Below are 24,875 nucleotides of genomic sequence, written 5' to 3'. Positions count from 1 at the left end.
TGCTGATGTTGATGCTTCGTGCTGACAATAACACTTGATGCGCTGACTCTTTAAGGCTGCTGACGTTTATATACTTTTATGTAGGATGTACTTGGGTTGCAAAAGAGTACAGTAGTAGTAGTAGTAATATTTGTAGTAGCTGTTTTTGTTCGTGTGATGGTATCTGAATGTAAAAACGGTGGACTGCGGGTTGAAGTTGCCCTTTTATGCAGTCCACCATCCTCCTTTCAGATGATAAGGAGTAAGTTGAGGGACATTTGTATAACCAGGCAGTGGAGCCGCCTGGTTACATCGGTGCCACCACGTGAAGGCGTCCCACTCTGGCACCAAAACGGGTACTACACTTCCTCGTTGTAATGGCTTATTCTGTGTGTGTGTGTCCGCCTCCGGATATAGTCTTAACAACCTGTTCCCAAGTCCCAGTAGTCTTACATACCATTCACCTCCACATGTCACCATTTCAGCGCTAACACCCACCGTCCATATTGAATACATGCTAGGGCCGTCTCATGTAGGACTGGTGTATTGGTATTAGCGGGGGTGTTTTTACCATACGTCGGCGGGTCTTATGGTAGATCAGTTAAGTCTGCTCTAACGAAATCTAAATCCTTCACCTGTTCCCTGCCCCAGCCGGGATTCGATCTTGGGTCCAAGAAGACAGCAAAAATAAAATATAAGGCGTCATTGGCTTTCTCGTCGGTGAAGGAAGCTCCCTAACATCTGTTTCTAAGCGAATTATTTCTGTATTTGTACGTTATTTTTGCAGAGTATGGTGATATTTGAATGATTTAACGCAGAAGAGAACGTCAAGGTGTAATAAACAAAATAAATCGCTTAGTAAAAGATGTTTGGGAGCTTTTTACGGGCATTTTTTCAGTAGTTAATTAGGGGGTGAAGGTGGAGGTCTAAATTTTGGACTGAGACTGCGACTGTGAGTTAGTAGGCGAAGAGCAGCACACTAAGTTGCCTACCATCCCTGCAAAATTATATGTGTAGGGTCATGTAGGAGAGAGAGAGAAAGAGAGAGAGAGAGAGAGAGAGAGGTGTTTGTGTAAGGTAGGCAAGGCAAGGTCTGTGTGTGTGTGTGTGTGTGTGTGTGTGAATCCCCTCGCCTCCCCTGGCTTGTCACTTTCAGCCGGAGCGCCGTGGAAAGCAGTCGTGTGTCCGCAGGATAGGGGAAGTTCTTGCAAGGGGCATCCAGACCTCTCCGCCTTCTTGGTAACTATTAACCCACTGAGAGAGAGAGAGAGAGAGAGAGAGAGAGAGAGAGATTTTAGTGATAACATATTTTATTAAATTTTTCTCCTGCCTACGATTATTTAGAGAGAGAGAGAGATTTTAGTGATATTTTACTCAATATTCCTCCTGCCTACGATTATTTAGAGACACAGACAGACAGACAGACAGACAGACAGAGAGTGTTAAAGTGACTTAAACGCGATGGAGCATGAAAGTATTATTATTATTATTTTTATTATTGTTATTATTATTATCATTATTATTATTATTATTATTTTATTTTTTTGTAGGAAGGGTAAGGAAGGAGGGAAGATTAACGTGCCATCGCCTTGCTGATTCTGCAAATGCAAATCTGAGTTGCAACATGACGGGGAGTGGTGGTGGTGGTAGTGTGGTGGTGGTGGTGGTGGTGATGCTGTTAACTCCAGTACATGCTCAGTAAGTTATCTGTCTATCTATCTGTCTGTCTATCTGTGTCTAACCATCTGTGTCTATGTATGTATGTATGTACGTATCTATCTATCTGTCTGTCTGTCTATCTATCTATCTATTTATTTATCCATCTGTCTATATCTATCTATTTATCTATCTCCCCATCTCTCAGGTTAAGGAAGTTCCCTAACACCTCTTCCTTAGGTATTTATTTTTGGGAAATGACTCGTACTTGGTCAGTATTAGTTACACTCCACCAGTTTTAGGTCTTTATAAATATCTATCTATCAGTTTATCTATCTACCTATTTATCTATGTTAGGTCAGTATGGCATCGGTTAAGGACGCTCCCTAACACCTCTTCTTAAGCGATTCATTTTTGGAAATGACTGGTTAACATCCTTTGGTGAGTTACTTAAACAGAGTATGGCGATATTGGAAGGATTCATGTAACACAGAGGAGGACAGGAAGGTGTGATAAGCAAAATAAATTGCCTGGAAGAAGGTGTTAGGGAGCTTCCTCAACTTCAATGAAAAATAAAATGAATAAATAATTAAATAAATAAACAAGAGAATGAGTAGTATTAAAAGAAAATATTACAGTGTAAGAGTGGTAGGTGGGAGCGCTCACCATCCACTCACACGATGTAGTGCTGCTCTCGGGTGACTGCCCTTTCCTCTCTTCCTTCATCCTTTCCATCCTTCCTCTTCTGCCTTTCTTTCCTTCATTCTTTCCTCTTCCATCTGTGTACGGGTGACTCTACACCGAGTGACAAGCCAGATGGTTTTCTGTACACCAGGAAACAATTTACTACGCTGGGTGGTAACCATATAACCAAACTATGGCGCCTAGTCGTTTAGTGGGTAATTAAGGCGCTCCAGTCGCAAAGGAAGAAGTGTTATGAAGCTTCCTATTTCACCTTCCTCCTCCTCCTTTTCCTCCTCCCCTTCTTCTTTTATTATTATTATTATTATTATTATTTTTATTATTATTATTATTATTAATAGTAGTAGTAGTAGTAGTAGTATTTTTCTTCTTCTTCTTCTTCTGTAGGCAGTATGGTAGGGAGGCTGAGGACAGAGAGTGGTCTTCGAGTGGGTCCAACCATTCTACCATACACGGGTCGCTACCACAACCTACCATACCACGTACAGGTAAGGCGGTTCTCTCTCTCTCTCTCTCTCTCTCTCTCTCTCTCTCTCTCTCTCTCTCTCTCTCAGTATGAGTGCCAAAGCTAAGGAAAACATTGTTGACACTGAAGAATGGGAGGACTGAAGTTGGTGTCAATTATTATTATTATTATATTATTATTATTATTATTATTATTATTATTATTAGTAGTAGTAGTAGTAGTAGTAGTAATAGTAGTAGTAGTAGTAATAGTAATAGTAGTAGTATCCTCGTCGTTGCTGTTATCATTGCATTTCCTCAACATATTTTTCACACTAAGCCTTAGAATGTAATTACTCACTTCCATTTCAGAATACACAACACAAGATCAGGAAAATAACAGCGTAACTACGAGAGCTTCCCCTTCACTGAGACGGAGAGAAAATGGAGGGAGGGGCGTGGAGGAGGAGGAGGGAGGGCAGTTTTTCCTCCCCCCCTTCCTTTCCTCCAGGGCCCCCAGACACGTAGAACATGGGATGGAGGAAAGGACGGAAGGGGAGACTGGGATGGAGGGAGGTATGGATGAGGGGACAGGAATGGGAGGTTTTGATGGGAATGAGGTGGATGCTGGGATAGGGGATAGTGGAATGGGAGGTGATGGGATGGGAGGAGGAATGGGAGATGGTGGAATGGGAGGAGGGATGGGAGATGATGGGATGCGAGGAATGGAAGATGGTGGGATGGGAGAGGGAATGGGAAATGATGGGATGGGAGGAGGAATAATTGATACTGGAATGGGTGGTGCTGGTGGGATGATTGGGATGGGGGATGATGCGATGGGAGGTAATTCGCTCAGTGTTGGGATAGGGATGAGTCTAAGCAGAAGTGTGTTGTGTGCTAAAAGGATTATTGTATGTGAGGTTCCTATCCCAGTCCAGACCATTTCCATCCCAGCCCATCCCACCATCCCAGCTCACCCCTCCATCAGTGGGATGACCTCCGTCCCATCCATCCCATCTATCCCGGCTCATTCTTCTGCCCCGGCGCATCTAGCAGTCCCTGGCCACCCAACTATCCCAGCCCATGGTTTCGTCCCACGGCATCCCACCGTACCCGGCCACGCATCTGTCCCAGGACACGACACCATCCCGGGACATCCAGCTATCCCACAACAGCCGTCTATCCCAGGACACCCATCCATCCCATACCATCCCTCGGTGCCCGGCCATGTAACCATCCCATCACATCCCACCGTCCCGAGCCATCCAGGGGTGTCAGGTCACGCCCCTATCCCAAGTCATGAGTCCGTCCCATCCCATACGTCCGTCCCGCAGCACCCGTCCCAGCCCGGGCACCAGGCAGTCCCAGGCCACAGCACCGTCCCAGCCCATGCCTCTATCCCAAGCCACCAGTCCGTCACATCCCACGCTTCTGTCCCATCCCACCCTACCGTCCCAGGCCATGCTGAGATTCCTAGCCACACCTCCATCCCAGCACATCCTGGGATCCCTGCCCACAGCCCCATTCCAGCACATCCCTCTGTCCCAGCCCACCCGAGTATCCCAAGCCATCCCACCGTCCCAGCCCATCCCGGTATCCCAAAGCACAGTGGCATCCCAGGTCACTCCACTGTCCCGGGCCATGTCACCATATCGGGACATCAGCCGGTCCTGTCCCACACTGCTGTCCCACCCCACCTGTCTGTCCCGGGCCATCCCTCTGTCCCGGCGCATCCCACCATCCCAGCTCACCCACCCGTCCCAGGCCATGACTACATCCCAGGGCACTCCGGGATGCCAAGCCACCAGCAGCTTCCATCCCATCCCTATATCCCAGGCCACATCAATGTCTCTGGTCATCCCGTCATCCCAGGCCATTCCTCCATCCCAGGACACCCGCCTATCCCAGCCCATGCGTCTGTCCCGGCACATCCCTCTATCCCAGCCCATGCAGATATCCCATCCCACCCAACCGTCCCGGCCATCACCTCCATTCCATCCCACCAGACCGTCCCATCCCATCCCCAGATCCCAATACATAAGACTGTTCCATCGCACCCATTCATCTCGTCCCATCCCACCATCCCAGCCCATCCCTCCATCCCAGCACATCCCAGTATCCCAGGCCATCCCACCGTGTCTAGCCACCCACTAATCCCATCCCATGCTACTGTCCCAGGCCACATGGGGATCCCGGCCCATCCTGCCGTCCCATCCCATTCCGGAGTCCCATACCACATAAAGATTCCACCCCATCCCTCCATCCCAGCACATCCTTCCTTCCCACGTCACCCCACTATCCCAGGACATCCCTACATCCCCGGCCACATGACTGTCCCATCCCATCCTCCCATCCACTCCCATCCCACCATCCCGGGACATCCCTCGGTCCCGGCGCATCCCACGGTCCCATCCCACAAGCCCGTCGACGCCCATCCCAGCCTCCAACCCTACGGTGAGTATGGGATAGTTTGGGATAGTCTTGGGATAGTTATGGGATGGTTATGGGTAGATTATATTACGATGTTCTGAGATAGTTGCCATTATTATTATTATTATTATTATTACTATTATTATTATTATTATCTCATCTTAAATGTCAGGACCAACTGCCTAGCCCCGGACTCCTACGTTCCTCATGGGGCAACGTAGGATTGGATGATGGATGGATTATTATTATTATTATTATTACTATTATTATTATTATTATTATTTACCTAACTTCATCTTTAACTGGGAAGAAAGGCCTAGATGATGATGATGGTGGTAATGATGATGATGATTATAATTAGTATTTATTTGCTTATGTATATTTCTGTTCTGCAGTTCCATGATTGTTATAATAATAATAATAATTATTATTATTATTACTATTATTATTTATTTATTTATTTCTCTCCTGCAGTTCCTGTGGCAGAAGTAGAGCCGTGTGAAGTCCCCAAGGAAGGTGAGAGAGAGAGAGAGAGAGAGAGAGAGAGAGAGAGAGAGTCAGAACATATACGAAAGAAATCTGAAGAACAAGAGAACAGGAAATGACAAGGAGGAAGGAGAACAAAGAACAGGAAGGGAAGAATAAGAAGGAGGGAAGTAAAGGAAGGAATAAAGGAGGGAAAGACGAAGGAGAGAAATAAAGATGTGAAGAAATAAAGGGATGGAGAGTGAGGAGGAAGAAAGTGTAACAAGGCGACGGAAGAGGGGAAGATGATGGATGAGAGAGAGAGAGTTTATTTTCTTAACGTCTCTATAACACTTACTATATTGAAAAGTAATTATAGTAAGTTTTAGTAGTAGTAGTAGTAACCATAGTAGTAGTAGTAGTGGTAGTAGTAGTAGAAATGGACCTCACCTGCAATTTTAATACTAGGTAGTGATTGCTTGAAATTCCATGGGTCTTGACTGGAAGGTAGGAATGAGTCTCCTTGGTTACTAGTCAAATTCATCCTCCAGTCTGACTACACATGGCCATCAACGAAGCCAAACGAAGGTAGTAGTCTTATATACAAGTTTTAATAGCAATTGTAGTTGTATATAGCGTAATAGTGTTAATTCAGATGCCCATACTCCTTTCACCTTCACTTGCCCAAATTTTCGTCCTTTTGTAGCTTATTTCATGTAGCTTAGTGGCAGAAAAAGACAATGCTACGGCTCCACATCCATTTCCTAGCACTTCTTCGTGACTAGCATCATATTCTAGTGTTTCCTTGTTACAACTCAGCATTCAAGATAGAGAGATGGGAATTTTAGGCCAAGTTAGATTGAAGAGAGTATAGCATTATATTCTGGTGTTAATCTGTTGTTATAACTCAGCATTCAAGATGGACAGATGGCAATTTTAGGACAAGTTAGAGTGAAGAGAGTATACCTTTATCACTCTTCAGCATGACCTCACCCTCCTTCACTCCCTCGTTCACCCTCACTCTCCTTCACCTTCCCTCATTCTCCCTCACCCTCTCTCCCTCTCCCTCTCTCACTCCACCTCACTCTCCGTCATTCTTCCTCACTCCCTCAACCCTTTCTCACTCTACCTCACTGTCACTCCCTCTACCTCTCACTCTACCTCACTGTCACTCCCTCTACCTCTCACTCTACCTCACTGTCACTCCCTCTACCTCTCACTCTACCTCACTGTCACTCCCTCTACCTCTCTCACTCTACCTCACTGTCACTCCCTCTACCTCTCTCACTCTACCTCACTGTCACTCCCTCTACCTCTCTTACTGTACCTCACTGTCACTCCCTCTACCTCTCTTACTGTACCTCACTGTCACTCCCTCTACCTCTCTCACTCTACCTCACTGTCACTCCCTCTACCTCTCTTACTGTACCTCACTGTCACTCCCTCTACCTCTCTCACTCTACCTCACTGTCACTCCCTCTACCTCTCACTCAACCTCATTCGCACTCTCTTTCTCACTCACTCCATCACTCTCCTTCACTCTCCCTCACTCTCCCTAACTCATCCTCCCTCTCCCTCTCCAGACGACTGTGACATCAAGGTGGACGCAGCTGGCCGGTTCATCGACACCACTGTACCGGTTGTCAACAGTGGTAGTCCCGGTACAGGTGGTGGAGGCTTCGGTACAGGTGGTGGGGGCTACGTTACAGGTGGTGGAGGCTACGGTACGGGTGGTGGTACTGCGGGAGGTGGTGGAAGCTACGGTACAGGTGGTGGTACTGGGGGAGGTGGTGGGAGCTACGGTACAGGTGGTGGAGGCTACGGTACAGGTGGTGGAGGCTACGGTTCGGGTGGTGGTACTGGGGGAGGTGGTGGAAGCTACGGTACAGGTGGTGGTACTGGGGGAGGTGGTGGGAGCTACGGTACAGGTGGTGGAAGCTACGGTACAGGTGGTGGAGGCTACGGCACAGATGGTGGTGCTGGGGGCTACGGTACAGGTGGTGGGAGCTACGGTACGGGTGGTGGTGGTGGAGGCTACGGTACAGGTGGTGGGAGCTACGGTGCAGGCGGTGGTGGTGGAGGCTACGGTACAGGTGGTGGAAGCTACGGTACAGGTGGTGGAGGCTACGGTACAGGTGGTGGAGACTACGGTACAGGTGGTGGAGGCTACGGTACAGGTGGTGGAGGCTACGGTACAGGTGGTGGGGGCTACGCAACGGATGGTGGAGGCTACGGTGCAAGTGGTGCAGCCTACGGTACAGGTGGTGGAGAGGGAGCCTACGGTATACAGATGGCGGGAGGCGGTACAGGTTCCGGCGATAACTACGGTACGTAGGGCGGTGGTGGAAAGTACGGTACGGGGAAGAGAAGCTACGGGTGGAAAGGAGGTGCAAAGACAATACCTCCATAAGCATCGTCAACACCAACCCACGCTGATCTCGCCAGGGAAGAAGACCAAAGAGTAAAGATTTCCCATTCTCCCTTAGTTTCCCATTCCTTGCACTGCCCTATTAGTCAAACACCAAAAAAACTGTAATTTAAATATGTGTGATCTATTTTGTGTCAGTAACGCGTTGGAGTAATTTATTTTTGAGTTGGATAGTCGTTTTAAATTTTCATATTCGTTCCAATAATGTTCTAGCTTTTTCATTCGTCTTTAGGATTTTTAAATTTCATTCCATTTCACTTTTTTCTTAGTAGAGTGATTTTTATAACTTAAATATTGGTAGTGCAGTGAATCCCCTAAAGTTGAGAAATTACGATGTATGAGATTTAATAAACAAAATTATTATTATTATTATTATTATTATTATTGTTGTTGTTATTAGTATTATTTTTACTATTATTACTCAGTCCTGACATTTATAGGCAAGAATGACCAGCCTTCCTTGCTCCTGAGTGGCATTACGTAGGCAATAATCCTTTACAGTTCATCAGATGTAGACATTTACAGGTCTCATCCGATCTGAGCGCCTTAACCCAAATGACTGGCCCAGCAGGTGTTCATTTGGTTATATGGTTACCACCCAGCGTAGCAAAGGCGAAAAAATTTACTTTGTCAGCGTAGAGTCACCTGGAGATAGCACTTCATCGAGTGAGTGAATAGTGGACGCCGTCACTTACCACTTTTTTTAATTTTTAGGTTCTAATAATAAATGAAGGTCGGTGTTATGATAGTTATATTTTTTGATATGGTTAGGATATGTCCTTTACAACAAGGCAAAAAATTACATAAGTATACTGTATATGTATTTCCCCAACATTAGGTACAGTACATGAAAATATATATATATATATGTTGTTATCCTCTACCAAACACGTATTATTGCCACCTTACATCTATCTGTCTATCTATCACACATATAAACAATGAACACTAAATTCATGACAGAATACAGCACCTCTCAGACTGAAGTTCATGACCACGGCAGAAGAGAGAGAGAGAGGGAGAGAGAGAGAGTAAGCTAATGAGAGAGAGAGAGAGAGAGTTTGCCTATGTTACGTCTGTGAATGTTTACATGATCTGGCAATGGAAAATCATACCATATAGAAGTATTGGAAAAGTATACCATATATAATAATGCCAAAGTATAACATATATTTTTGCCATTTGTCATGAACTTGATACCAGACTTCATTACAAAAAAAGTATACTAAGCACTTGATGCCAAATGCTATACTTCATTTATCATACTCACCGGGGTCATATGCTACATTATATACTAACACTTCACTCTCAAATCTTATTATAAACAGCATTTTCTATACTAATAAAAAAGGCCTTTGATTAATATAATGTGGGAGGCGAGATGGACATGTGTAATTACTATGCATGTGAGCCTAATCCTGCCTAATTAATATTTTGCTAATTACGCCCTGAAGTTGAAAATAAGGTTTCAAATATTTCCCTTTTGTAATTATTATACAATTAACTAACTTTAAATACCGCTGGATTGTAATATTTGACCTGTTACATACTTCTCACATCTGTAATCACATTAATCAAAGGTAAATCACCAAAAAACAAACTCCACTCATCACCTAACAAACAGACATGCGCACATAATTAGCCTAACGAGGTGTAACTAACAAAGATCTAAGAAATGAAGTTTGATTAGGAAGTACTAGGCTATTAAGTTAGTTCCTCTGTACTGTACATCGTCTAAGCTGCCTCTAGATTGGCACATGTTAGATTGAGTGAATAAATTTGTGTAGTTCTCAAAATCATGCAGAAAATGGCTTCTCTGGTAGATTGTAACAGATTCCAATGCACTTCTCTTTCTTCAGTGGCAGTTGTCCTCATCCATTCTCTTCTTGCCTTCCGGTTACAATTATTCCATGTCCCTGGGGAGTAAGAAGTGTAATTCATATAATTGCTAGTTGTGGTCAAATGGTGGGTGACAGTGACTTGGGGGCGTTTTGTCTGCGGCCACCCTTTACGGGATTAGGGCGTCGGGCTATAGATAGATAGATAGATAGAAAGTAAACTGCAAATGATAGAAAGGATTTATAAATGTTTACTGTTTATAGCGGAATAAAAAATAGTGCACATGTTTACGAAATCTTCTCCCTCGAATTGATGAACCCATTAATACTTTTAAGTTAAACTAATGGTTCCAAAAATTGTCAAATAACTCGAAACACATAACTGACATGATTAATTGTTAAGGTAATGATACTTGCCTTAATTTCTGGTACTTTCACGGTTGCCAGGAATTGCCTTCACCAGAGTTCCACGGTTCACGCTGGTATCTGTTTTGGAGAAGAATATTATTAAATTTTTACGTTGATTTAAAAGTTGATGGATAGTTCATGAAGACGCGGTTATTTGTTAATTGTTATCATCTCATCATAGAAATAAATAACTACAGTAACCTACTTTCGATGGAGTTGCAGCGTTATGATTGGTTATGAAAGGAGTAAACGATAAAAAATATAGAATATTGTTACAGATATCATACTGTCACTGTTTGCTGAGTTAAATTATCAAGTACTATCGCTCATAATATGCAGAATTTAAATCGCGAGTTGGCATTTAAGAACCAGAGATATTTAAAAAGTGATGTAAACAGACGCGAGGGAGCTTGGCGGAGTCACGTGACCATCAGTACCCCTTCTGCTTACGGTGTGGGTATTTCGCGTTGTTTTCCGGTGCGTGTTGTGTGCTATTTTAATAGATTTGGTACTCTTGATTAACTGCACACGTTCAAAAACAAACCGTGATTGTGTACTGAAGTGCTTGTGCGTAAGAAGAAAGCGTAGGAAGGAGAAGTAAGCATTAAACTGGAAGTTGTTGATGCTGCTCCATGTCATTCACCGCCTGCCAGCGTGTTCACCCCCGACGCCTTCCATCACATTTGCCTCGAGAAAATTGAGGCACTTAATTTGTTACTGGTATATTGTGTTGTCATATACCACCAGAAAAGAGACACTTATTGCAGATAAATTGTGTAGTGTCGATAAAAAAAAAAAAAAAAAATTGCCACACTGGAAAATTTAAAAGGATGCAGGGCTGCCAACATTGCCGACGAGGTATGTAAACAAACATTGAATGTCTTTTTAAATTCATTGTTCCTGATTCCAGATTATTTTATTCAGGTTTGGAAAGACTAGTGGAGTGAATACTTCTCATCACCAGTTGTCATTATAGTAGGGAGCTTTTTTAGGCTAAGATTAGGTAGATAAATGAATGGTTGAATGTTATTAGTGAAGGTGTGAAAGTGTGTGATACTTGGTTAATGTCACGTCCGGGATTTGAGTTCTCGTTTTTCGTTCAGAGCAGACACCATACACCCATTTATTATTTTGAGGGTTGAGTATATAATTATAAAGTTTTTTCTCTGCATTAGTTTTAGCGTTATTGGCTAAAGAACGTGTGAAAAGAATCGTGTAGTCTTTTTCATTGGACTGAGAAACACACACACACACACACACACACACACACACACAACTTGGTGAAATTTGACACATTCCAAACTCGTACATATAAAGTCCGTGTAAACAAATAATTCTCACCATTATTCAGCATAAACTACAATATAAAGTTATCTAGTTTACATCTACTGTATAAGCAAAACCTGATACTGGCTGTTTCGGAGTATACATAATTGATGCTACGAGTAACTATATTTACCGTTATATATATTTAGGTCGTTTAAGTGGACGAGGATAGGAGGATAGGAGAGGATGGTGTAAATTTAGGTCAAGTTAAAATGGATGAGGATAGGAGAGGATGGAGTTAATTTTAAGTTACAATGGATGAGGATAGGAGAGGATGGTGTAAATTTTAAGTTACGGTATAATGGATGAGGATAGGAGCGGATGATGTAGGTTTTAGGTCAATTTATAATGGATGAGGATAGAAGAGGTTAAAGAAATACCATAGCAATTTTGGATCGTTTGAAAGACTACTACTACTGCTACTACTACGATACTACTACTACTAACCTGTGTGAAGTCCTAGGGCATGGCATAAGGTTGCAGTAGCGCCTCTGATTTCTGTCCCCACATCTTATCCCTCCTCCCCTCGCCTCCACCAACACCCTCCTGGACCGCTGTTGGAGGGATTCTGGACCGCAGGAGTGGGTACAGGGCGACCATGGACCCCAGTCACTCATCTCGCAGTCAACCTGAGGGAGGGTGTGAGGTTGAGAGGTAGGCAGAGCTGAGGGAGAGTGTGAACTGTGAGGTAGATAGAGAGGTTGGTTGGTAGGTACGTAGGTTGGTTGGCAGAAGGATAGATGGATATGTGGGTCAGTAGGTAGGTAGGTAGATAGATAGGTAGGTAGGTAGGTAGATAGAGCTGAGGAAGAGTGTGAGGTAGATAAAGAGGTTGGTTGGTAGGTACGTAGGTTGGTTGGCAGAAAGATAGATGGATATGTGGGTAGGTTAGGGATAGGTAGATAGATACGTAGGTAGGTAGATAGGTAGGTAGGTAGATAGAGCTGAGGAAGAGTGTGAGGTAGATAAAGAGGTTGGTTGGTAGGTAGGTAGATAGATAGGTAGGTAGGTAGGGAGGTTTGTAGGTAAGTAGGAAGACAGACTGGATGCATAGGTATGTAGGTAGGTAGAGATAGGTAGATAGATAGGTTGGTAGGTAGGTAGGTAGATAGGCAGGGATGTAGGTAGTTAGGAAAACAGAATGGATATATAGATAGGTAGATAGATATAGGCGAATAGTTAGGTAGGTATTCCACTCTGACAGATTGATAAGAATGGAAAGGAAAAACGGGAAGGAATTTATCGTAATCGTTCTCTTGTTCTTTACCTCCAAACCATTCTTATCCATGGCTGGTTGATAGATAGGCAGATAGAGAGGTACACCGATAAATAGATATATAAATACAGAGAGAGAGAGGATGAAAAGAATCTACCCACACATCACAGGTCACTTACACTGGGTCCTTGTTCGAGATCAGGAAAACTTGGCCTGTCACCCCCACCCCCGTTGTAGGAGATGGGCGGGTTGAAGAGGGCGGGAGCGATGAAGTCATGACTCTCGTAGGGCTGCTGGGGGTTGGGCGTGGGCGGGCGGTAGGGCGGGGGCAGGGTGGTGGGCGTGTGGTGGCTGGTATTGGCCCCGGGTGTTGGGTCTCGGTGTAAGCTGCGTGACACTAGACCACCGAAAGCGTTGGCTGGGAGAGAGAGAGAGAGAGAGAGAGAGGTGTTTACATATGATAGATCGATAGGTACACATAGATAGGTAGGTGAGTAGGTAATATAAGTTGATACAGATAGATATAGAGATTGGTGGATGAATGGATCGATAGATATATAGATGAATTGTATGGTAGATAGATAGGTAGAGATAGGAAGGTAATGTACGTAGATACATAAATGGATAGACAGATAGATGGATCACTGGATGGTTGAATAGATAGACAGATGGATAGATAGATCGAGAAAGAGAGAGAGAGAGAGAGAGAGAGAGAGAGGTACGGGAATGAGGCTAAAGTTGGGGAGAAAGAGTGAGAAGTGAAGTGGAAGAGAGGGTAAAGAATGAGCAAGTGAACCGTGAAGGAAGTAGGTGGCAGGGGAATCAAGGAAGGAAGGAGGGAGGGAAGGAAAGAAGGAAGAAGAGAAGGAAGGAGGACGACAAGTGATAGGAAAAGGATAGCAGCAAGGACAGAGGTAATGAGGGACTTAAAGAGAAAGCTTAGGAAAAGGGGGAAATATTGAAGTGCAGAAATCAAAGAAACAAGGTGGGGGAAAGGATAGGAAGGAATACATAAGAAGAGAGTTGGAAGGATGAAGATGGGGTGAGGGAGTGTGGAAAAATGCATAGGGGAAAGAAGTGTGGAAAAAGAAAGGAAAAAATGGAAAGGGAGATAGAGATGAGAGGAAACGATAACAGGGAATAAAGAGGGTAGATAGAAAGAGGTTAAGGGGGTAGAGGAAAATGTAGTGGAAAGGGGAAAAAAGAAATGAACCGTATTAAGCGGAAAAGAAAGAATGACTGAAAGAATATACAGTGATAATAGTAGTACCGTAGTAGTAGTAGTAGTAGCAGTAATAATCATCATCATCATCATCATCCGGACCTCCTTTCCCACCCAAGGGCAGGGTGAGGAGTAGCAGTGTCCAGACAGCCCAAAATTGCCCAGTCCAATGGGCCACGCTTCCATTCACTCATCATTCAAGCCCCCGGAATCCTGGCTCTATCGGATGCGCCAAAAACATTCACCACGTTCTGTAGCTTCACATATCGTATCCGACAGAGTCAATCCAGACGCTGCCACGTTAAAAAGGGGTGCCAAAAATCCCTGATCATGCACATCTCCTCACAAAATTCATCCAGCCAGCTCGATCTCCTGTCAGTTCCCTAGCCTCACCGACTTCCAAACCTCTCCTCCTCACACATTCATCCACCATATCTCTCCACCTTCTCCTTGGCCTACCTCGCCTCCTCCGTCCTTCGACTTCGCTCAGATATACCTTCTTAACCACTCTATTGTTATCCATTCTCACCACATGACCATACCATCTCAGCTAATAATAACAGAGCAGGTATAGGAAAGGGAAATTTAAAAAACTGCATTAAGTAGGCTATATACCAAATAAACATCAGTAATTCTTATCTCATTCAGTACCGTGACGAGGGTAGCTGATTTTTTTTTTATAGAGTGGTCCATATATAACACCTCTCTTCGCTGGGCAGGTTCTTGTGTGTTGCGAGGACGGCCCAGTCAGTGTTGTCAGTGTCTATCCTGCATCATTAATTCATTTCCTTCTCCCACCGCCACACCCACGCCCACACCTGCATCATGTATTCATATTCTGCTCCCACTGCCACACCCACGCCCACACCAGCATCATGTATTCATATCCTATTCTTGCTGTTGCATCCACGCCCACACCTGCATCATTTACTCATATCCTATTCTTACTGCCACACCCACGCCCACACCTGCATCATTTACTCATATCCTATTCTCACTGCCACACCCACGCCCACACCTGCATCATGTACTCATATCCTATTCTCACTGCTACACCCACGCCCACACCTGCATCATGTACCCATTTCCTTCTTCCACTGCCACACCCACGCCCACATCTACACACCTACATCATTTATTCATTCCTGCTCCCACTGCTACACCCACGCCCACACCAGCATCATTGATTTCCTGCTCCCGCTGCTACACCCACGCCCACACCAGCATCATTTCCTTCCGTCGCCCACTGCCACACCCACGCCCACACCAGCATCATTTATTTCATGCTTCCGTTGCTACACCCACGCCCACACCACCAGACTGAACCATTCCCTGAACAAATAAGATAGCTACATAAAGTATACCGGTAGTCGGTAACAAGAGTAAAACAAAAGACAACTGGGATTAGAGATTAACCTTTTTGTACGTGATTAATTTATTTTTTTCTACTGCCTCCAGACGATTTTATTCAGCTTAGGAAAAAATATATATTAGATTTTGAAGGATAAATAAGGGCTAAATTGAGCAGTTTGGAACTTTGGGGATGAAGTTGAAAATATCTAGATTGAATATTTTCGTAGCTTGCATCAGTCACAATGTGGATGCGATAGAAAGCGTCAGGAGAAATACACTGAGGTGGTTTGGCCATGTGGAAATGGTTGGAGAGTGAGGCTAACGAGGAGGGTGTATGTTAATGAGGTGAAAGGGGGGAGGAGAGGGAAGGGGAGACCGAGGATGAGATAGAGGGATGGAGTGGAGAGGTATGTGAGAGAGGGCGTGTGTGAGTTGGGTGGAGGGAAGTGTAACGGCAGGGGACAGGACTTGGAGGCGATTTGTTTGTGGCCACCCTAAACTGGAGTAAGGCGTTTGGCTGTAGATGGAGAGACAGCATCAGTCGCCCTTCTCTGGTAGTGGTGGAGTTGAGAGCTATATAACCAGGCAAAGGATCCGCCCAGTTACATCGGTGCCACTACGTGAAGGCGTCCCTCAGAGATAACGAGAAGAAATTAATAGGAAGAGATGATGATAGTGAAGTTGTTAATTGCAGTAGTGAGCAGCGTAATTACCTGATATACAACCAACTTCGAGAATTAATGACCGTGTTAATCTGCCGTGAAGTGTATTATCCCTGAGGTAATGGCGAGAGCAAGAGGGGGGAAAAACAGTTGTTTTTGTGTTTATTTTTGCCTGATTAGTGTTTTTATTTCTGTTTCGGTGTTTTTATTTTTATTTAACTATTGGTCACTTATTTTGTTCTTCATTATGGGTCTTTATTTTTGTTTATTTTCGTTTTTTGTTCATGATTTTTCTCTTTCATTATTGGTGACTTTTTCCTGCTTTATTATTGGTCTTTTTATTTCTGTTGTATTAGTGGTCTTTTTTATTTCAGTTTCTGCTTTATTATTATTATTATTATTTTTATTAACCTATTACTCCTGTCTGTTTTTATTACTTTGTTTATTATTATTATTATTATTATTATTATTATTATTATTTTTCCTGTCCGGGAGTTTGAGTCGTGGGTGGACTGACTTTTTGGTTAGTTCTCTTGCTGGTTAAGGCAGCTCCCTAACACCTTTTCTTAAGCAGTTTATTTTGCTAATTACACCTTGCCGTCCTCTTCTCTGTTACTTAAATAATTCTGATGTTACCTTGCTCTGCATATATAATACCCTGCATAAATGTTGTACAGAATGATAGTAGCCAGCCAAAACCAAAAATAAATCGGGAAGGAAGAAGTGTTAGGGATCTTCCTTACCTGTCTAGAATAATGACCTTTGTCTCATTTAATGCTAGGAAAACCAAATATATCCAGTCTACAAATAGACAGCTATTGCCTGATTCTTATAGCTATCACCATCAACGCTACTATGTTCTCATCTCTAAAAGTATCGAAATTCTCGGTGTTTCACTTAACAGTGCCCTTAGCGAACCTCTCATGTTAAATCACTCGCTAAAATCGCTTCAGAGAAATTTGGATTATTGTACGGAGTCCATCACTTCACTGACGAGCAGTTAGGCTAGCTATAACTTGAGTCATGTGCTCTTAGCTGGAATATTGCTCACCCTTGTGGAAAGGATGTGGAGAGGTTGCACTAAAACAACTGATCAAAGTTCAGAACAAAGCTATAAGAATTATTAGTAAGTCGGCAATTACATGAACTACCTCCCCTGCAAGTAAGAAGGAATGCTGCCTCCCTTGCATTATTTTACAGATACTTTTATTGCAAATGCACAGACGAAGTTGCGTCCATTGTGCCACCTCTCCATGCCTTCCCCCGCGCTACACGGGCATCTGGTAGTGCTCATGACTGGACTGTCACACTGCCATATTGCACAACATCTGCTTATCAGAATTCTTTTATTCCCCGAACCGCTTATCTTTGGAACTCGTTTCCCCAGAATTGTTTCCCCTCCAAACTTCAACCTACAGCAGTTCAGGTCCAACTGTTGCAGATTTTTTATGAATGGAGGAAACTGTAATCTGGTGTATGGAATTATTTATTTTGTTCCTCAGTTCATCTGTAAAAAAAAATAGAGGGATGGATATACAGATAGAAAGATAGATGGATGGATGGATGGATGGATGGCTATACAGATAGACAGATAGATAGATGGATGGATGTACAGCTACCGGTAGATATATGAATATACAGGTAGGCTAGATGGGTAAATGGAAGGATGGATGGATATAAAAGTAGATAGATAGAAGGATGGATGATATACAGGTCGATAGATAGATGGATGGATGAATAGATGGTTGGATGGATGGATATACAGATAGGTGGTTGGATACACAGATAGGTGGATAGATAGTACCTAGCCTATTAATGTGCTGTGTAGGGAGGCTCGCAGGCTGACGATATCTGATGCTTTTTCTTTTAATCAGTGACCGTAAGGAAGTGGGATTTGGCTGCACTTCACCACTATAATGATGTACTGATAATGTGTACTGACGGTGTGCTAAAGATGTACTGATGGTGTAGGCTGCTTCTGGTATAACGGTGTGCTAAAGATGTATTGATGGTGTAGGCTGCTTCTGGTGTAACGGTGTGCTAAAGATGTACTGATGGTGTAGGCTGCTTCTGGTGTAACGGTGTGGTAAAGATGTACTGATGGTGTTGGCTGCTTCTGGTATAAATGTGTGCTAAAGATGTACTGATGATGTTGGCTGCTTCTGGTATAACGGTGTACTAAGGATGTGCTAATGATGTACTGAAGATGTACTTGGGTGCTACTGATGTACAAATGATATAGCTACTCACTGGGGCATGGCGGATTCTTCTTGCACTTCTTCCTCTTCTGCAATCTTGGGCACTTCCGGCCGCCATTTTGAGGCTCCATCTGTACAAATACACACATGAAAGAGTTTTTTTAGTTCCTTGTGTATTAATTGGGGTATACCTGTACATACATAGAGGTGTACATACATAGAGGTAACAGGTGTACATACGGTGCATAGAGGTGTTCGTGCATACATAGATATATACAGACACACATTGATGTTTATACCTAGGCACAGGGAAACTAACACCTAAAAGTCTTCCTGTTGATGTTGTTAGTTCCTTGTGTTTTAATTCCAGTCAAATATGCATGAAGATATACATATACGCATACACGCACATAGAGACACACACACACATACATGCATACATACGTAAATACTCGCATACATTTGGTACATACATTCCACCACCACCACCACCACCACCACCACCACCACAACCTGCAAACCGAGGGCGCCTTTGGTATTCCATTCTAACTAATTAATAATCTGTCAGTCTGTCTCTTTATGTGTCTGTATTTGTGTGTCTGCCTACCAAACAATTCATCTTAATTTAGCCTATGTATTTGTCTGTCTGTCTGTCAAACTATTCATCTTAATTTAGGCTATCCACCGTATATCTGGCCTTCCATCTGCTTGTGTCTGTCTTTCGGCTTATGCATATCTGTCTGTCTGTCTTTCTGTCTATTCTTTCAGTTTATCTACCTATCGATATCCATCTGTCTGTCTGTCTCTGTATATCTGTCTAACCATCTGTCTGTCTGTCCATCAGTACATTCATCCATCCGTCAATCTCTCTGTTTGTCTGTCTGTCTGTCTCTCTGTCTGTCTGTCTGTCTGTGTGTCTCTGTCTGTCTGTCTGTCTGTCTGTCTGTCTGTCTCTCTCTCTCTCTCTCTCTCTCTCTCTCTCTCTCTCTCTCTCTCTCTCTCTCTCTCTCTCTCTCTCTATCACTCACCTTAATCATCCTCTCCTTAAACTTGTAAGCCAAACCACACGTTGCAGTACAAGGTCCCCAATCGCTCCAGGGCGTCACGCGGCAGTTAACCCTTCGCCCTCCACCTGCATCGCCTCCGTCAGGTATGGGGAGGGGAGGACTGGGGGGGTACAGGCGGTGGGAGGCGCTGCTGGAGAGAGAGAGGAGGGGTTAGGTTAGAGAGGGGTGGCTGGAGAGAGGGGTGGGTAGGAGAGAGAGAGAGAGAGAGAGAGAAAGAGAGAGGAATGGTTCGTAGAGAGAGAGGCGGGGTTAGTAGAGTGAGAGAGATGGACAGAGAGAAATGGTTATTAGAGAGGTGAGGTTAGGAGAGAGAGAGAGAGAGAGGAGTGGTTATTGGAGAGAGAGAGAGAGAGAGGGGAGATTAGGAACGAGAGGGGGGGGTTAGTAGAGAGAGAGAGAGAGAGAGAGGAATGGTTATTGGAGAGAGAGGGGAGATTAGGAACGAGAGAGAGAGAGAGAGAGAGAGAGAGAGAGGAATGGTTATTGGAGAGAGAGGGGAGATTAGGAACGAGTGGGGGGTTAGTAGAGAGAGAGAGAGAGAGAATCTTCCAAAGTTTTAACGAATATATATGGGAAAAATCAAACCATCTGAAACACACACGTATAGAGACAGAAGTTTTCAGTGTATTTCGCCAGGTGTAAATTATCATCACACGAGGGAAGGTACTTATTGGACCCGGGTTCGTATTCTGGTCGGTAAGAGGACGCTCCCTAACACCTCTTCCTTAGCGATTTGTTTATGGATATGGGTGGTTAATATCCTTCTGTACTTTATTCTTGCAGTGTCGCGATGTTTGAAATTTTTATATGACTCAGAACAGTAAGGTGTAATAGGCAAAAATAAATCGCTTAGGAAAAGGTGTTAGGGAGCTTCCTGACGAGAATATGGCTAAATAAAAAAAAAAAGGAGCTTGATATAAGATTTTTTTTGGCAGGCATTTAATATTGGCGTGTTTACTCAAACTTGGCCTAAAATTTCCATCTCTCCATCTTGAATATGAGTTATAACAGGATATTAATAGTAAAAAATAATGCTAGTCACGAAGAAGTGCTGTGGAAAGGATGTGGAGCCATAGTATTGTCTTTTTCTGCCACTGAACCAGACGACGTGAAATAAACAGCAAAAAGACAAAAATTTGGGCCAAGTTAAGGCAAAAGGGGTATAGAAATATGAAGATTTTTTTTTGCGTACATGATTAAGTGGTAGGAAAAGCAAAATCCTTTCTTCTAACCAAGCTCGTTTCAAAATTCGATATGTCATGCATGTTTTCAGTGGGACAGGATAATAATAATAATAATAATAATAATAATAATAATAATAATAATAATTGTGTGTGTGTGTAGATACTCACGCTGGGGGAGGCAGATCTTCAGGTGGCGTTGGTCCTGAGAGAGAGAGAGAGAGAGAGAGAGTTCATTAGTTCACTGTAATTACATGGAACAAATGTGAATAAATCTGAAAATCTTGGAAAATTGTTTATTTCTTTGTTTTTGTCTGTCTATCTATCTATCTCTCTGTCAGTCTGCAGTATATCTACCTCTATTTCATTTACACAAGCAGGAATTGAAGGGGGTGTCTATTGGTCTATCTGTCTATCTATCCATCTATCTATCTATCTATCTGTTTTACAGCTACCTTGTATGTGTTTATTAATGAATGTAGAGTATGTATGTATGTATGTGTGTATGTGTGTGTGAATATGCTTGTATGTATGTAGGATGTGTACAGTATTTATGTAGCTGTGTATGTCTGCGTGTGTGTATATGACTTTATGTATATGTATTTAAGGTTATGTATGTATATTATGTATGTATGTATGGTTAGCCTATGTATGTACTGTATGTATGTAGGGTTACGGTATGTATGTATGGTATATTATGTATGTATGGTTACGAATGGATGTATGTATGTGTGTATGTATGTATATCCCATTAGGTTACAACATATTTTTCACTCAGCTAATCTTGTTACCTCTCATGAAATCAAGGTAAGGTCACAGTGGAGTTAACCCTTTCACCCCCACCACATCCGTATTATTATTCATTATCTCCAGACGATTTTATTCAGCTCTGGGAGGGCCTCGTACTGAAGGGGTTAAGGAAGGCGATATTTAACCCCCCCAGTTTCGAAAAAGTTAAAAAAAAATGAAGGTAGAAATGAATGAAAAGCGTATCATTGGTGGGAAGGGGTTGAGAGAATTATACCTGAGCCTTACACCTGTTGGGATTATTATTTATTTATTCATTTATTTATCCTCGTATTTATTCACTGAAGCCACTAGGTCATATATTAATTCATCCTTCATTATATGTATCTAGTAATTCGTTTATAGGCTCACTCATACATTCATACATTCGTCCACTTATCTACCCATTCATCCATCCACTCACTTATCCACCCATCCACTCAGTTATTCATTCATCCACCCATTCATTCATCCACCCATTCATCCATCCACTCACTTATCCACCGTCCACTCAGTTATTCATGCATCCACCCATTCATTCATTCATCCACCCATTCATCCATCCACTCATTCATCCACCCTGGCATCCACTCATCCACTCCGTCATCCACTCCTACTGTTATTTACTGCTACGAAACTGACAGACTTTTACATTGAAGTCTCAAAGTTGTTCATGTTCCACTCAAATCATTCACTTTTTCACCCGTTCATCCACCCTGTCATCCATTCATCCGCCCTGTCATCCACTCATCCACTCAGTCACCCATTCATCCACTCATCCATTCGTCCACTTATCCATCCTTGCATCCACTCATTCATCCACCGAGTCACTTAGTCATCCTTTCATCCACCCTGTCATCCACTCATCCACCATCCACCCTGTCATCCATTCATCCACCTTGTCATCCAATCATCCACTCAGTCATCCATTCATCCACCCTGTCACTCATTAATCCACCCACCTGTCCATCCACTCATCCACTCAGTCATCCATTCATCCACCCAGTCACCCATTAATCCACCCACTTATCCACCCTGTCATCCACTCAGTAATCCATTCCACCCTGTCACCCGTTCATCCACCCACCTGTCCACCCTGCCATCCACTCATCCACCCGTGTTACTTACTGCTGTGGAATTGGCAGACTCTATTACACTCATCGTAGGTCTCAAAGTTATTCCTGTTCCCCTTGCATCCACCGTAGTTGAACTCCATGCATCGTTGTCTGTTTTTGTCGAAGTAGAAACGGAGGAAGCGCGCACGGCAGGGACCCACCTCCTTCTCTAGCATACACACCTCTGTTGGCGTGAAGGCGAAGGGGTTGTCAGTGTGGATGGGTGGATGGATGGGTGGGTGAGTGGGTGAATGGGTAGATGGGTGGGTGGGTTGATGGGTGGATGGATAGATGGATAGATAGGTGGATGGATGGGTGAGTGGGTGGGTGAGTGGGTGGATGATGGGTGGTTGGGTGGATGGGTGGGAGGGTGGAAGGGTGGTTTGGTGGATGGATGGATGGATGGATGGTTTATGTTTTTGTAGGCTGAGTTTGTTGCTATTGCTTATTTTAACTTTAAAGTATGCGTGAGGGAAGGATTGACAGATGGATGGATGGGTGGATGGATGAATGTTTGTTTGGTATGTGTCTGGGTAAACTGATTATTTCCTGCTTCTTTTAACTTTATTATGTGGGTGAGGGAAGGGTTGATGGATAGATGGATAGATAGATAAATGGACGGATGGATGGTTGGTTGCTCGTGTCTTGGTAAACTGTTTGTGTTTTGGTTGTTTTACCTTTCCCAACGTGCATACCTGTATTTAGAAGAGAAAAGGAGTTGTCAGTATGGATAGATGGATAAGTAGATGGATAGATGGATGGATGGATGGGAAGATAGGTAGATGGATGGATGGATGGATGGATGGATAGATAGGTAGATGGATAGATGGATGGATGGATGGATAGATAGGTAGATGGATGGATGGGTGGATGAGTAGACAGCTGTGTTTGTAATGTGTAAGGCACATTTTACCTCATTTCACTTTTCCGGCATGCACGCCTCCGTTCAAAGGGGTAGGGGAGAAGAAGTGTCAGTGTGGGTGTGGGAAGTGCTGAGCGAGAGGTGGATGGATGGATGGGTAGATAGATGGATGGATGGATGGATGGATGGGTGAATGGATGGATGGATTATTACGCATCAACTCTTTTATCCTGGATGAGAAAGGACTTGGAGGAGGAAGAGGACGAGTGGATGAAGGAAGTGGAGGAGGTGGATGAATGGATGAAGAGAGTGGGGAAAGTGGATGAAGGTGGATGAAAAGAGTGGCATGACTGAATGATAAAGTTTGGAAGCATTTTTTTAATATGAATAGTTAATTAGATCTGATTATTTTGTGCATTTTATTTTGCATGCACATCTCAGCTTGGGAGGGTGAGGTGGAGGTTGGGGGTGGATGGATGAGTGGAAGTGGATGAAGTGGATGAAGGATGTGTTAACCCCTTGACCACGATGGCGTCTTTGTTATTATTATTATTATTATTATTATTATTATTATTACTATTACTACCGTATTATTATTATTATTATTATTATTATTATGATTATTATTATTATTATTATTACTGTATCATTACTGTTATCATCAACATCATCATCATTATTATTATTATTATTATTATTATTAGAATTATTTAACCCCTCCACATCAGTCACCTATTTTACATTCTTAGGAAGGGGGATTTTTCGAACTGAAGGGGTTGATAATGTGTGTGCGCGCGCGTGTGTGTGTGTGTGTGTGTGTGTGTGTGTGTGTGAGGAAGGGCGAGAGTGGATGAGTTGACTGATAGGGTGATGGTGGAGGAGTGGATGTTTGGGTGGATGAGTGTGGATTTTAGAAAGGTAAGGTAGGTGATTTGGTGGATGGGGTGGATGTAGAGGTGTGGGGGGAAGGAAGGAAGTGGATGAATGGATGAGAGGTGATGGGCAAAGTGTAGGTGGATGAATTGATGACTGGGTGGATGAGAGTGGATGTCAGGAAGAATGTGTGAGTTGTGAAAGGTTTGATGGATCTGAATGTGGAGGGAGGGGGGAAAGTGGATAAGTGGATGAGAGACGATTGACATGGTGAAAATGGATGGCGGTGTGGATGAGTGGATGCGGAGAGTAAGGAGGAAAGGAGAAGTGGATGAGATGTCTGACGGGATGAAAGTGGATGACAGTGTGGATGGGGTGGATGCAGGGGTTGAGGAGGAAGAGAGGGAGTGGATGAGAGAAGATTGATAGGGTGAAAGTGGATGGCAGTGTGGATGGGAATGGATGTAGAGACTGAGCTGGCTGGGAGTCCGGAAGTGGATGAGAGAGGAGTGACAGGGTGAAAGTGGATGACTATGTGGATGAAAGTGGATGCAAACGTGCTTAGTAGATATACATGCACATCCATTGTTTAAGGAGAGATGCTGAACTTACTGTATGGGTGGATGAGTGGATGGATGGATGCATGGATGGATGAATGAGATAG

General features: G+C 43.5%; 1 protein-coding gene across 2 annotated transcripts in view; it reads right to left on the bottom strand.

Moving 5' to 3' along the window:
- Nucleotides 1–8,840: 8,840 nt before the first annotated feature.
- The window catches only part of LOC145416435 (spondin-1-like), a 186,973-nt gene continuing 170,938 nt past the window's right edge, over nucleotides 8,841–24,875 (bottom strand). Inside the window, exons 14-21 of one of the 2 annotated variants that reach the window (XM_080285388.1) lie at nucleotides 22,490–22,660; nucleotides 20,747–20,780; nucleotides 19,356–19,524; nucleotides 18,380–18,458; nucleotides 13,072–13,310; nucleotides 12,124–12,305; nucleotides 10,360–10,428; nucleotides 8,841–10,020 (exon numbers count right to left, since the gene is read on the bottom strand). In XM_080285388.1, coding sequence (XP_080141514.1) covers nucleotides 10,377–10,428; nucleotides 12,124–12,305; nucleotides 13,072–13,310; nucleotides 18,380–18,458; nucleotides 19,356–19,524; nucleotides 20,747–20,780; nucleotides 22,490–22,660 — 926 coding nt within the window. In that variant the 3' untranslated portion in view covers nucleotides 8,841–10,020; nucleotides 10,360–10,376. The remainder of the gene's footprint in view (nucleotides 10,021–10,359; nucleotides 10,429–12,123; nucleotides 12,306–13,071; nucleotides 13,311–18,379; nucleotides 18,459–19,355; nucleotides 19,525–20,746; nucleotides 20,781–22,489; nucleotides 22,661–24,875) is intronic. The other variant, XM_080285389.1, reaches the window with a different exon arrangement.

The sequence above is a fragment of the Coenobita brevimanus genome, chromosome 106 (genome assembly GCF_032717465.1).
Source record: "Coenobita brevimanus isolate Jiangsu-jjx chromosome 106, ASM3271746v2, whole genome shotgun sequence".
Taxonomy (NCBI): domain Eukaryota; kingdom Metazoa; phylum Arthropoda; class Malacostraca; order Decapoda; family Coenobitidae; genus Coenobita; species Coenobita brevimanus.
The sequence above is the reverse complement of the archived record's forward strand: the minus strand, read 5'-3'. Positions and strand labels throughout refer to the sequence as shown.